Genomic DNA, 14,045 nt, shown 5'->3' with positions numbered 1-14,045 from the left:
CTTACCCTGAAGGTTGCCAGCCAGGATCCTCGTTCAGCATCAACATGGTAGGACTTGGACACCACGCTGGCAAGGATGGAGACGGGGGCAGATGTTCTCGTAGCAAGGATACAGAGGAAGCCGCTCCACGCGATCGGCTCCGTCACGACGGCAAGCGCTACGTCACAGAGGGAGAAGTGAAGAACTTAAGATATCAGCGACCCCTCTCTGATCACCTCCTCAACAAGTATGTGAGTCAGTATGACCAACGCCGACGATCCAGCGACGATGATGAAAGAGATCATCTAGCCAGAGAAGCCAGAAGACATCGTCGGCATGATCGTGATGAGGAGGAGTATGAGCGCCGTGCCAAGGAAAAGTCAAGGGAGCGAGATGACAAGGACAGGCATTGGGACTGCCCCTTCTTCAGACACTGCTGGGATTCAGGAATGAGCCGATTGCCTACAATCGGCAATTGCCCAGAATGCAATCAGAAGAAGAAGGAGGCAGCCAACGTGTCCGTGTTCCAACGCTTAGGGCCTCTCCCGCCTCGAAGCAAACGCGCTGAGTCCCCTCGGTCGGAAGATCTCGAGGATTTGGAAGACGAGGGAGAAGAAGAAGAAGACAGGTACCACCGGCCAAGGTGGTGCCCTGATGGGCTCAGCCGTTCCCAAAAGCGTAGGGTTCAGCGATTGCGTGGCTTGGAAGAAGCCGAAAGGTTATATCTGCACACGCTAAGGAAGGCGCGACCTGATCTGGCTGCGAAAGTTCAGCGAACCCTGGATGAAGAGGGTCGTCCACGAAAAATGGAGTGGCGCCCCACGCAAAGGAAAGCCGATGATGAAACATTGGCTGGCACGAACATGGTGCTCATCCTTCCAATCGAGTTTAGCGCTCTAGGATTTAAACGATGCACTCAAGGTAGACGACAGCAAGCGCGTCGACATGACAAAGGATGAGGTTGGGCTGGTCTTATCCTCTGGCCTGACCATGTAGCTGGAGCAAACCAATGGGCAAACGTGGCGAGGCTGATCCTTGTGATCGGCCCCAAAATCTATGAAGGAAAATTACAAGACCTTCATTGAGCGTTTCGATCAATATGGAGGCCGATTTTCAGCAATCGGCCAAAATTATCTTCACCACAGGTTCTGCGTATGTTCAACATTGGGCAGCGGTCACGTCGGCGGATGAGAGTCAACACGAATCCTAACAGAGCCGACGTGCAAATACAGTGCCTTGGCCAGCCACAAAGCCGATATCTGCAGTCACCTGGCAGGTTCGGCTCGGGGGGCATCTAATCGGATGAACATGTGCAGATAAACATGTGTGCGGTAAAACATTGGGGGCCGATAGAAAAAATCGGCCAGTAAAAAAAAAATTTAGAACTAAGAGACAAAGCCGATGCACAGCCATCGACTCTAGAATAACTACGCAGGATCTACTGGCTGCGTGTTCAAAGCACGGATCTTCACCAAGTCCAGTTCAGCTGTGGGGCCTTCTGCTTTCTCGAGGGAGTAAAATGATGAGAGCTTCCTCAGATACCTTGAGCCGATTCTCGTGCCTGAACCTTCTTGTCGAGGATTTTCAGCCCTTAGTGCTAGTTCAGCAGTGCTGTCAGAAGAGATATATCGGCTTTCAAGGGAGGAAAGGTGATCGGCTTTGGTGCATCCTCATCGACATTCTCGCCTTGAGTAAGGCTCGGGGGGCAGCAGGCCTGATAGATGCTCTGTTTAGGAGCCGATTGGGGTACCATCGGCTAATCCTTCGTTACAACCTTCTTCGCAAAATGATGAGTGTTTGAAGAAGACCATTGGATCTGGTTGGAAGAATTCAAAGGCTTTCCTGAAGACTCTACATTATCCGCCAGATTTCAAGATCATCAGTCGAAGAAATGAAGGATGACTTTTAAAGGACCGATGCGTTGCTATCGGCTTATTACGCATTGGCTAAGGGGATAAATCGGCTAAATTAAGCTCAAAGGAAATCGGCAAAATCAAATTGGAAGAAGTTCTTCATTGATAAGCAAGATTTCTTACATAAAGAGCTGATTGCTCCCAAAAGGAAGTACTAGGGGGTACATTGCCCCATCTACTACTACTGGTCCTATGCTAAAAATCCTATCTACGGGTCGTCACTGCCCTCGTCATCGCCATCTTCGCCGCTGTCGGCGCTGCTCCCGGCGGGCTCGTCGTCGCTGCTCCAGCGGCCGCCGACCGGGCCTTCGTTGTCCTCGTCCTCATCGTCAGCGTCGTCGTCGTCGCTGTCGAAGTCGCTGAGGTTCCCCGGCCAGGGGCAGAACCGCTTGGCTGGCGGCTCGTCGGAGGGGGTGTCGTCCTCCTCCTCCTCCTCCTCCTTCTCCTCCTCCTCCTCCTCAGGGGAGGTGAAGTCGTCACAGGAGAAGCGATCATCGTCGCTCTCCTCCTCCATTTCCCCATCGGCAAGGAAGCGGAGGTCGCTTTCCCCGTCAGTCAGGGACTTGTCGTCCTCTGACCAGATGGAGAAGTCATTGCTAGACTCCTCCCCGGCCTCAATGGCACGGCGGGTGTTGGCCGCGTGGACCTCCGCCGGGTTCGGGTCCGGCGTCGGCCCGCGGGAAGAAGAGGACTGGCTAGAAAGATCAGATGAGGCAGAGGAGGAAGAAGACATGGTGGCGCAGGAGGGCTTTTGGGAGTGCTAATGCGAAGGGGATGCGGAAGTAAACTGTTCGGAGCGGTTAAATAAAAGGGGATATAGTGGAAATTCAATGCCACAGCAGTTTCCGAGGAAGTGATGCCTAAAAGAAAAAAAAACTGCCAGGTCACGCGGAGAAGTTGAGAAGGCAAGGCATCATGATGAAGGATACTGCAACGGTTCTGCCACGACATGACCCAATGAAGAAAAAGCAGAGTGATTTTGGAATTATCAATTCCAAAACCAGGGGGGCATGTGTTATCACCAGAATTTGACCGAGTCAGAGGTGGGCCGCGATCAAGATGGATTTGAAGAATATACATGGAAGAAATATGTGAATCGGCCTTTATATGCAAAGTGTGGGCTAGTTGGCCCGTGTATCTGTAACATATTAGGATACGTGTCGGTTAGTTAGAGTTTGTCTCGTGCACGGTTGGGATTATTCCCACGTTAGAAAGTCCCCTGGACTATAAATATGTATCTAGGGTTTATGAAATAAACAACAACCAACGTTCAACCACAAATCAATCTCGGCGCATCGCCAACTCCTTCGTCTCGAGGGTTTCTACCGGTAAGCATCATGCTGCCTAGATCGTATCTTGCGATCTAGGCAGCACAAGCTTCATGTTGTTCATGCGTTGCTCGTACTGAAGCCTTTTTGATGGCGAGCAACGTAGTTATCATAGATGTGTTAGGGTTAGCATAGTTCTTCGTATCATATGCTGTCGTAGTGCAACCCTTGCATATCTAGCCGCCCTTACATCTATCTTAGGTGTAGGGGCGGCACCCCGCTTGATCTTTATTTAGTAGATCCGATCCGTTACGGTTGCTCCTTGTTCTTCAAGGATTAGTTTAATATCTGCAATAGTTAGGCCTTACAAAGGGTTGGAGGATCCAGCGGCACGTAGGGTGTCGTTTGCTAGTCCTAGACAGGATGTTCCGGGGATCAACCTCGTGTTGGTTTTTAGGCCTTGTCTAGGATCGGCTTCCGATCACCGTGCGTGGCCGCGAGGCCCAATCGTGAGTAGGATGATCCGATTATGCGGTGAAAACCCTAAATCGTCGTAGATCGCATTAGCTTTATCTTGATCAAGCAGGACCACCATATATTCGTGCACCTCGTACGAATCATGGGTGGATCGGCTCCTTGAGCCGATTCACAGGATAACCTGAGAGCCGATCGAGGCTCGTAATTAATGTTTACGTGTATGCCATGCAGGAAACTAAGCGAGGCATCTCCATCACCTTCCAGACCAGGTATAGGTCAGGTGGCACGCCCTTGCACCAGCATCGGACGTGTGTACCAGAGGCTTTGCGGGCCGTCGCTCGGAGGGACCAGGGCCAGCCGCAGCCCTAAGTTGTTCCCGGCTCTACTGTGTTGCCCATCGCTGCCCGCCGGTGGGTTTTGACCGCAACAGAATGACCGCCGCGATATGCGGCCACTTCGCCTCCTCCTCCTCCGCAGACATCGCCAGAGTGGCGCGCATGTCCGGGTCATCTTCCTCCTCCCGCTTCGGCAGCAGCGGCGCGGGTTGCGCCAATGCCGCACCGACGTGGGCGGCCTCTTCGATGTAGAGACCGCCGCGGTTCCCCCGGCCCTCAGCGTCGGTGGAGGACGGCGGCTGCTGCTGGCCTCGCTGTCGTTGGTGCCGGGAGCAAAAGCCCTCTTCGGGATTTTTCTACATTGTCCTCAAAATATTTTTTGCATCGTGAATTTTTTTGTGTGGAGATAGAGTTTTTTCATTGTAGATCTATGTGTATTATAATTAAATGATTGTAGCAATCGCACGGGCATTCAAATATATTTATTTAATTTATAAAGGGAGAAGCGTTTCCGCGGTTTGGTCTGTCTTCGTCTATTGTTTTTTGGTTCGTCCGTACAATTTTTGCTATAAAACCGCGCAAATAAAAGTAGATCAAACAAGAACAAGAACACAAATTTTTACGTGGAAAACACAAACGGGAAAACCACGAAACGCACGGCGGTGCTCTCACTATAATTGGAGGAGTATTACAATACACAAGAGGATAGACCCTCTACGTGCTGTCCATATGTGTATCTTTCTCTCTCATCTATTCTATGACTACCTGGGACTATATATATGGGCAAACAACTCTCTTTCTTGGCGGACACGAAATAGAGTTGTTGTGTGCTATGTCTAGCACGTTTGGTATGCCATAGTCCGTAAGGAGTCCTTCCATAGTACAACAGGTAAACAGATTTCGGATCACCATACAACAAATTCCACCTTGAGCCGAAATCCCTTGCAACAGTCATAGATAGCATTCAACTCCTCAACTAAAGTTATCACAAGTAAACCTTGTGGCTTGAAACGTCCATAGGACTAATAAACTTCTCATGAAGTCAAATTGAGCAAATCAATCTTGAGTCGTCCAGAAAACAACACAACTGTCAACAAAGCAGACATATGAACCTGGGTATCCTGTAAAACCCCAGCAAAAGTCTGAGTCTGTGCCACTGACCTCAAAGAAAACTGAAACCTCTCAATCACCTAATGACATAAGTCATCATCTCTCATATGGTGCCTGAACGAGCGCATAGCTCATAGTGCAACATCTTCGTGCACGTAACATTGTGAAAACCTCATCTCATGGAATCTGTACGTGCTACAACTTGAAAGAACAAACCTCAGCAAACATAATCATGCAAGAGAATCTGGTACGAAGGACATCACGTACACCAAAAACTTCCAACAAAGGTTAACGAAAAATCCATGACATGGTTAAAACTTTCTTTGTAGAACAACCGTCGGATAAAGGAACCTCAACATGCAATGGAGCTTCAACTCTGCAATAGACCCCTCTTGAAAGAGCAAAGACAACTGAATTGCACTTACTAAATGTTGTAGTATCTCGCAGAAAATAATCTCCTTCTTGCACCTCAAATAATCCTCATCACGAACTTAACTAACAAAGCAAAACTTTCACATGCATAACAGCAAAAACTCTGAGAGTAGAGAGTATAATGCTGGCTACCAACATGCATAAAAATTACCTCCTCCATTTTTTTTTTGATAACTAAATTATGTTCTTCATGCAATTGCAGCAACATAACATCTAAACTTGCATTTATAATATCTTCTGACAGGCCATAAGCCAACAAACTCCACCCTAAATTGTCCATTATATCCTCATAATTAGCTTGCACCAACAACGCTCGTATCTTAGCTTGCCATAGGAAAAACCTTTGTCACCATTCATCCATCCGCGAAATATCGAACTTCATGGTAGCCATGAGTTAATAAATCTGTGGTGCAAAGTAGTACAAGCCAGAGAGAATTCTTTGTAGAATTAAATAGCAGGGCAAAAACTGAGGTAAACAACACCTGGTAATATATGTCTGGTGGACGTAACAATTGGAGATTAAAGAAATAAGGCTTCACGTGAAATAGACCAGTGCAGTAGATTGGTTTTGATACCTCGCCCCGGGACTTGGTCGATCCAGCTGATCGATGTACTCCTGGTAGATGTAGCTTCTACGTGAGGAAGCAACGATTTAATTCCGTAGACGTTGATTCAATAAGTGCCTGATCGGGCAAAACTCATGTTTGCCTTGCCGTGTCGTCGCTGCGGCGGAACGGATCTTCCTTCGGAATCAACGAATGGATCGGTGGGATCCAATCAACTCGAAAATCATACCGTTCTTGGCGAAGTGGATGACCGATCGAGACGTGATGCAACATAATCCAATTCCAGCAGACGGATCGGCGACTCGCCGGATTAGGTACTGCTGCGGAAAAACAGATCGTTAAACGCGGTGCATGGGACGCCGACGGAAACTCTGTCGATCTCATCGAACTCGCACGACGCAGCCCACGGAACGCCAACAAAAAACTGCAATCTGATCATAGCCTTGGGATCAGGCCCAACAGCAGCTTAATTTGACTGCAACCACCCACTGTTAATCATAATCTCCCGCTACTTTCAGTCTCTAAGTTAAACAGATAACCATACTTACTTAAATCATTATTCCAGTTTCATATGGAATCAAGTAAGCAACATTGATCAAGTCGGCTGAGTTACAAAGCAAATGAACCATGTTGTGCCAATATTAGGTAGTACTCGAGCGACATGTCTACCAATCTAGACAATGGAGTAAATTTATAGACAAATGTGCCCAATTATGCTTTAGTAGCCCCTTCTCCCTTGAGTAACTTTTTTGATGTATCAGAGCTTACCGACAGTGGAGAGGCGATCGAAGGAAGCAATGTGGACGAGGAGGTAGAGACGCGTCCGCCGTGATCTCATGCGCACTAATCATGTAGGAGCTGGATGCTCGCGGCGATCCCAACGACACTCCTGGCGATCCCCGCGACGGACGGTACGGGTGTGTGACTCTCCCGGCGATTCCCGCGATGGACGAGAGGGGGCTGCAACGGGGTACGGGCCGTGACTCTCCTGGCGATCTCGGCGATAGAGGTAGGGCAGAGGCTGCGAGGGAGGAGACGGGTGGCTGCGACGGAGGGGACGGGACCATGACTCTCCATTGATCCCCGCGACGGAGGGGAGGGGGCCGGGACAGAGGGAGGGGCGGCGGCTGCGGCGGCGTGCACTATGGAAAGAAGGCCACGACCACGATGAGTACCGAGGATACAAGGAATTTTACCAACGCATCTATTCTAATTTGATGAGCCTTTCTTTTATCTGATCCTAAAATCATCCGTTTAGAATTGTTATAGCATCGTAGAAGTTACACAAAATTTAACACCGATTTAATCAACAGTCATGAAAAATTAGATTAGGCGGAACCTAGGTTCAATTACACGGAGCCTAAGTTCCATGCCAATCACCGTAAAAGAGCTCTTAAAAAAAACCTAATTCTAATGGTGGCCATGTCCGAAGCCTAAACGCCGGTATATCGCCGCCGCCTAGTCCTCCTCTTTTTCGTCGTCGTCGGGCTCGTACTTTGACGGCGCGTAGTAGTTGCAGCCCTGGCCGGCGTCGTCGCGTCCAAGCTGCATGCTCGACGGATCGGGTCGCCATCCTCATCTAGGTCGATGAACATGACGAGGAGGCGTGCACGCTTGGCCTCCTCGCGACGGTGATACGCCGCCAACCACTGCTCGAGGAACTCGTCGTTTTCTCAAACGAGGCCCGCTCGGTGATCCGCTGGACCGGGAACTCCTCCAGGTCCTCCTCCACCTTCAGCTGGAGGGTTGTCGACTTGGCGACGTCCACTCCCTCGTCTCGCGCTTTGGCTGCAGAAGGCAGTGGGGAGAGAAGGCGTGCGACGGCCGCGGATGATGATGGCGCCGCCTGCACGCCTGCGATGGCAACTCATCGGGCTCCTGCTTCATCGTTGCGAGGAGGCGGGGAGACATCGTCGAGTAGGGCGTAGCGGGTGTGGGAGGAGGTGGAGTGCTAGGAAGAGGAACGCGAGGAAGACGATGCATGTTGGCGGCTAGTGTCCCACCTCCTCCAAGGCAGCGTGCTTTTGGCCGTGGCTGCGGCGGAGGCATCGTGAGCGGCGGGTTGTTCCCAACGCGGCGTGCTGTTCTCTGGTGGAGTTGAAGTTCTCCGGCGGCGGCCCATTGCCGTCATACACAGCGATCATGTCCTCGCGCTGCCGGGTGAAGAAGGTCGGCCATGTGATGTTGTTGTCGGTGTCCCATCACGAGACGTTGCGCTCCTCCTGCGTGAGCGCCGACCAGATGTTCTCGTAGATGGCTGCCCCCCGCGCCGACCCGACACGCACGGACGGTAGCGGCAGCCCGCCTACGCTGAGGAACCATCCCGACGGACATCGCATGTCCGACGGGATGGGGTATTGTGCCTGCCACAGCGCGCGCCTTGTTGACGAGCAACTCCATGGGAAGGGTGGGGGTGCTCAGCTGACCTCTCTCGGCGTTATGTTCGGTGTTTCTGCTTGCTGGAGGGGGAGTGCTTGGACGGGGAAGAAACAATGGCGACAAAGGCTGTTTTTATAGCGGGGGAGGGGGAGGCGCTGGCGGCTATTAACGTCGACGCGTTCCCGATCGACGGGAAGCGTCAATGCCTGCCGCCGCTAGAAAGGCTGAAGGTGAGAAGGAGGTGAAAGCGAGTAGACGCAAAGGATATTGACGCGGCGCGGAAGGCTATGAGGAAGACGACCGGTCCACAGCCGCTGAGTAGGCTGGCCCACAATGACCGGCCAGTTTGCCTGCAGTCTTCCTGCCATGCTTCCCACCAACTCAAGCCCATGCAGCGCCCCGTGGATTCGGTTCGGCTTGAGAACGCTGGATTAGTTTCTGGACCGGGCCGGCGCCAAAGTAAATTTGGGGGTGGGGGCGGCTGGACACGATTTTTTACGCCAGCACCCCCATAGCCCTTTAGGTGGTCTTTAGGGTTCCCGAGTGGAGATGCTTTTACTAGGTACAAAGTTATAAGTAAAATCAGAAGGACAACGCCACAACTCATAAGCAGGATGCAATGGCAGGCCACTTAGGATCAATGGGCAATACCGAGTGTTCCTAAATCCTACTACATGCGTTGCCTACATCTGGGAAGCATGTCAGTCGGTGCACATAGTGGATTGATTTCAGAGAAAGAATACCAAAAAATTAGTGCAAATTGGCAAACATAACTGGTGACATTTTTACTTGGAAATTAAGCACTCCCCAGAATCATTGCAATGCTCGTTCATAACAAACTGAAACTAAGAATTTCATCAGCATCTCAGCACAACGTCTAGATCAAAAAGATGTCCGCCAAAAAAGCAAGTGGTAAGAAGGCTTTCTAAGCCTGTTGTAGCAGTAGTCAACAATGTCACAAGGAACCCAACTTAGATGATCCTCTGGCGGGATGAAGATGGTGCGTCTAATGCTATGGCGGGCGAAGTTGCACGCTTTCTCGATGGTGCCTCCTCCTCCTCCTTTAGCACTACCTGCCAAGCATTCACATTTCCATCTGGAGTTGGAACAGAGGATGGTGCCCAAGCCACCTGCAAACGTAAATGCAGATGCATCAGGTCTTTACCATGAATGTCCAACCATGTAAATGTGACAGTACAGATGAAAGATACAAGTTTTTGACGTGAATGTCCAACCATGTACTAAGAAGTATGCTAATCCTGCAGTAGTTGGCAGAAATACTTTGGATCTCATTGGATGTACGTACTGAGAAGTATGTTACTGGGTACAAAGTGATCACTAAAATCAACGCAGTGCTAGTAAGAGCAGGATGTAATGGCAGGTCACTTACGATCAGTGAGCAATATATCCAAAAGTGTTCCTACATCCTACTGTGTGATTTGCCTGTCAAACAGAATGCCACATCGGGAAATCATGTCCGTGGGTGCAGATGGTGAATTGCTTTTGGAGAAAGAATAGCAAGAAATTAGTAGGAACTTGCAGTTACATGGGCACACTCTGTTGTTGCATCAGATGCGCCTCTTAACCAAAGGAACATTAGCAGTGTGAAAGATAAGTTTCCTAATTATAAACGTGTATCAGCATCCGGTACTAACGATGTAGTACAGCTTTGCCTGTCAAACAAAATGCTACATTCGGAAAGAATCTGAAATTTGAATCTCCATTTTGTTGTCATGAGCTTAATGCATATCCTAGCACAGAAAATGCAAATAGAGGAAATGCAGAACCTAGAATTTTCCAGAAGCATCTAGTAAAGATTATGAGGGGAATCAAAAGAAGATGGATGCGGTTACTCGGTACAAAGTTATCACAAAAATCAGAAGAATAACGCAAGCACTCGTATGCAGGATGCAATGGCAGCAACTTATGCTTTGCCTGATGTTTCTGTCAAACAAAATGCTACACCGGAAAGCATGTCCATCAGTGCAGATAGGTGGAGTGATTTCAGAGAAAGTACAAGGAGAAATTAGTAAGAAGTTGCAGTTACATGTGCAGACAACACTCTGTTGCATCAGAGGCGCCTCTCAGCCAAAGGAACAGTTGCAGTGTGGAAGGTAAGTTCCCCAATCCGATACTAAATATCATGCAACATGATGTTGAAACTAATGATGCAGTACTAGAGTATAAGAAAGAACATTGGTTGTGGATCATGAGATTCTGTGTATAAACCATCAGCAAAGGGGCTCGCATCGCATGGTGTGGTAACTCACATGGAAACTGTAACACTTGCAGTTACAATTAGTAGGAACTTGCAGTTACATGGGCAGACACTCTGTTGTTGCATCAGATGTGCCTCTTAACCAAAGGAACAGTACCATTGTGCAAGATAAGTTTCCTAATCATAAACGTGTATCAGCAGCCGATACTAACGATGTAGTACAGAGTACATCCAATGTTCCTAAATCCTACTACATGCTTTGCTTGTCAAACAAAATGCTAAATTCGGAAAGCATGTCCGTCAATGCAGATAGTGGAGTGATTTCAGCGGAAGAACAAGAAGAAATTAGTAAGAAGTTGCAGTTACATGGGCAGACAACACTCTGTCGCGTCAGAGGCGCCTCTCAGCCAAAGGAACAGTGGCAGTGTGGAAGGTAAGTTCCCCAATCCGGTACTAAATATCATGCGACATGATGTTGAAAATAATGCTGCAGTACAGAGTATAAGAAAGAGAATTTGTTGTGGATCATGAGACTATGTGCATAAACCATCAGCAAAGGGGTTCGCATCGCATCGCATGGTGTGGTAACATGGAAATTGTAACACTTTGGTGGATCATCATCAGATATCAGATAGTCAGATCATGCGCATAAGGTTAAAGTAGCATCTATGGATGGGGGGTGGATGGTGAGTTGGTGACAAACCTGGAGCTTGCACCAGTTGGCGTTGTTGACCTGGCTGATGACGCCGTGGAAGAAGTCGGGTGTCTCGTCCTCCTCCCTGCTCTCCGGCACCTCATGGGGGTCCACTGGGACGCGCATGCGGACGTCCATCCCGACCTGCCAGTCGAAGGCAAGCCCGTCGTCCGCCTCCTTCCTCGGCACGACGAACGGCCAGCCCTGGCGCGGGTAGTAGATGACGGTGAAGGACTGGGCTCCCGCCGCCGCCGCCGCCGCCGCCGCCGCGGCCTGTGTGGCTTGCACGACGTTGCCGACTTGGTCGCTGGCGATGTCAAGGCTTGGCCCGGGGCCGCGGCGCGAGCCGATGATGAAGCGTGCTTCTGCCGCGCGGGGGCGTATGAAGACGACGGCGTTCCTCTCCAGGATGACGTTGTACCTCTTATGTCCGCAGTAACGGCTCCAGCCGGCGAGCAGCCTGTGGTTCCCGCCTTGGAGGGAGTGGTTGAAGGTGTAGCGGCGGCCGTGCACATCCGCAGCCTCCAGAACCTGGTCATGTGCGCCGGGTGGCAGGGCAGGGAAGATGGAGAGCGCGCAGGACGTGACGGAAATGGGAGAGCGGTCGTCGGAGGTGCCAGTGAGATGCCTGACAAAGTACCTCATCTCGGTAGGCTCTTCTTGTTGGATGGCCGCGGGGAGCAGCTCGAGCTCTCGGTCATGGTCTAGAGTAATCACCGCGTAAGGCTCATCGGTGGTGGGGCGGTAGTGCAGCTCAATGGATTTGACGGTGCAGCGTTGTTTGGCGTCTTGGAGGAGCAGATGGAGCGGAGGGTTGGCGCCGCGGCACTGGTCGGCGTGGCCTCTTGGGAAGTAATAGACTTTTGCGTCGACGGAGGGGAGGCGTGCGAAGGGACCAGCGCATGCGAGCCAGACAGCGCGGTCCAGCAGCAGGTCGGCGGCGGCGGGGCGGCCATAGGGGAGAGGCGAGGAGGTGGAGGTGGAGGCGGCGTGAAAGAGGATGGAGAAGCGGAGGTGGAGGAGGCGGCGGTGGAAGAGGAAGAGGAGGAGGATGGAGGATGGAGGATGGAGGGGCGGCGTACGTGTGTTTCCTTTTTTATCGTCTACCGCCGACCCGCTTGCTTGCTTCCCCCCTTCAAAGTTCAAACTCGGTCGCGGTTCCGTCACCATGCCAGCCAACGCCAGTGGTGTGGTGACCTCAGCAACAGAGAGTCTCCAGAGGTATCCGAGGGGTGGCCCCACCGTCCAGAGCATCGGTAGCAGCCACATGATAGAGGAGACTAGGGGCTGAGCCGTGAAAGACAAGGAAAAATGGCCTCATTGTTCCAATCAGGCGGGTTCCCTCACCAATCTTGAGGCAGCCGCCAGCCGTGACGGCCAGGCTGGGAGGACCAAGAGCTTCTCCATCTCCGGCGGGGCGATCCAAAGACAAATACTTCGTTTCAACCGGTTCACCGTTTACGATAAAATTTAGGTCTTCCGGCCTGCCTGGCGGACGAGTTTCATTCGGTCCGGGTTGATCATTTTGCCCGCTCACCGCAGATAAACTAATTTAAATAATTTTAAAAACCGCGCAACAATTCGATGAAGACTTCATTCATTCGAATATAATTTACATAGAAAAAACTAAACCCTAGTTCTAGCTCTACCGTCTTCTTCGTTGTCAAAGGCGAGGCCAACGAATGACGGAGGCGCCCATAACTGTTGCGCCCCAGTAGGGACCTCTGACGGTTGCGGCAGTACTGCGGCGGATGCGGCATGTACTATGGCGGAGTAGCCGGGCGACGCGTACTGCGGAGGAGGTGGTACCATATAGCCGTCCATGCGGCCAGCGGTGGTCCGGTCCATGCGGCGAAAGTGGTGGTGGCTGTGCCAGAGAGGCGACATGCTCCGCCACCAAGGCGAACAGCTGGACGACGTCCTCTAGGCCGGGCTAGGACTATTTGGCCTCCTCCTCTTCCTTGGACAGTTCCATGGCGGTGGCGGCGGACGCATCTTCGTCGTAGTCCTCGGGGACGACTCGTCTTCCTCCTCCTCGTCCTCCTCATCCTCGATGGTCGCGACAGCGAGAACGATGTAGTTCTCACCGTGCTGGAAATCCGGTGCATCGCAGATCGCCCGCTGCCCCCGTACTCCGATGCTAGGAACGCACGCCAAAAATCCTCGCGCTGGTATGCGTGGTCGTGCCGTAGCACCGGCGTTAGCTGCTGGTTGCTACAGCGCATCTCGGCATGGAGCGCCGGCAGACGGCACGATGATCATCCCCTTGTTGAGGTGCCATCTGTGCGCCATGGAAACGTCGTGGTGGCGTCGCCGACCGCAGCTGGCACTAATGCAAAGGCACGTACCGCCCGTTGCGGCCCGATTGTTGTAGAGGAGGCTGGAGTGTCGGCGGTGCCGCAGCTTGAGGGGGCGATGACAGATTACGAGCACACGCAGGGTTACCCCGAGGTGGAGACTCCCGTCGGCGGCAGCGGGACGAGTAGCCCAGTTGGGCATCTTCATAGCCGGCAAGAGCGGGCGACGATGATTTGCAGGCACTGGCACTGGCCGTGAGAGTGTGGGAGGAGAGATGTGCATAGGTCCGGTTTAAGTACCCCTGGCCATCAATGTTGTTGCAGGCATACATAGCTTCCAGTGCCATCGGCTTCAATGCTAGCCCAGGACCAGAGAG

The 14,045-nt window shown here is 51.5% G+C and overlaps 1 protein-coding gene across 1 annotated transcript; it reads right to left on the bottom strand.

Annotated features, from left to right (window-relative positions):
• Positions 1 to 9,291: 9,291 nt before the first annotated feature.
• On the bottom strand, positions 9,292 to 12,625 carry LOC127328699 (auxin response factor 13). Its single transcript, XM_051355277.1, has 2 exons — positions 11,381 to 12,625; positions 9,292 to 9,589 (listed from the first exon to the last, which is right to left on the bottom strand). The coding sequence occupies exons 1-2, from the start codon at positions 12,623 to 12,625 to the stop codon at positions 9,431 to 9,433; spliced, it is 1,404 nt and encodes a 467-aa protein (XP_051211237.1). The 3' UTR covers positions 9,292 to 9,430.
• Between the last annotated feature and the right edge of the window lie 1,420 nt (positions 12,626 to 14,045).

This window comes from Lolium perenne, chromosome 2, assembly GCF_019359855.2.
Source record: "Lolium perenne isolate Kyuss_39 chromosome 2, Kyuss_2.0, whole genome shotgun sequence".
Lineage (NCBI taxonomy): Eukaryota > Viridiplantae > Streptophyta > Magnoliopsida > Poales > Poaceae > Lolium > Lolium perenne.
The sequence above is the reverse complement of the archived record's forward strand: the minus strand, read 5'-3'. Positions and strand labels throughout refer to the sequence as shown.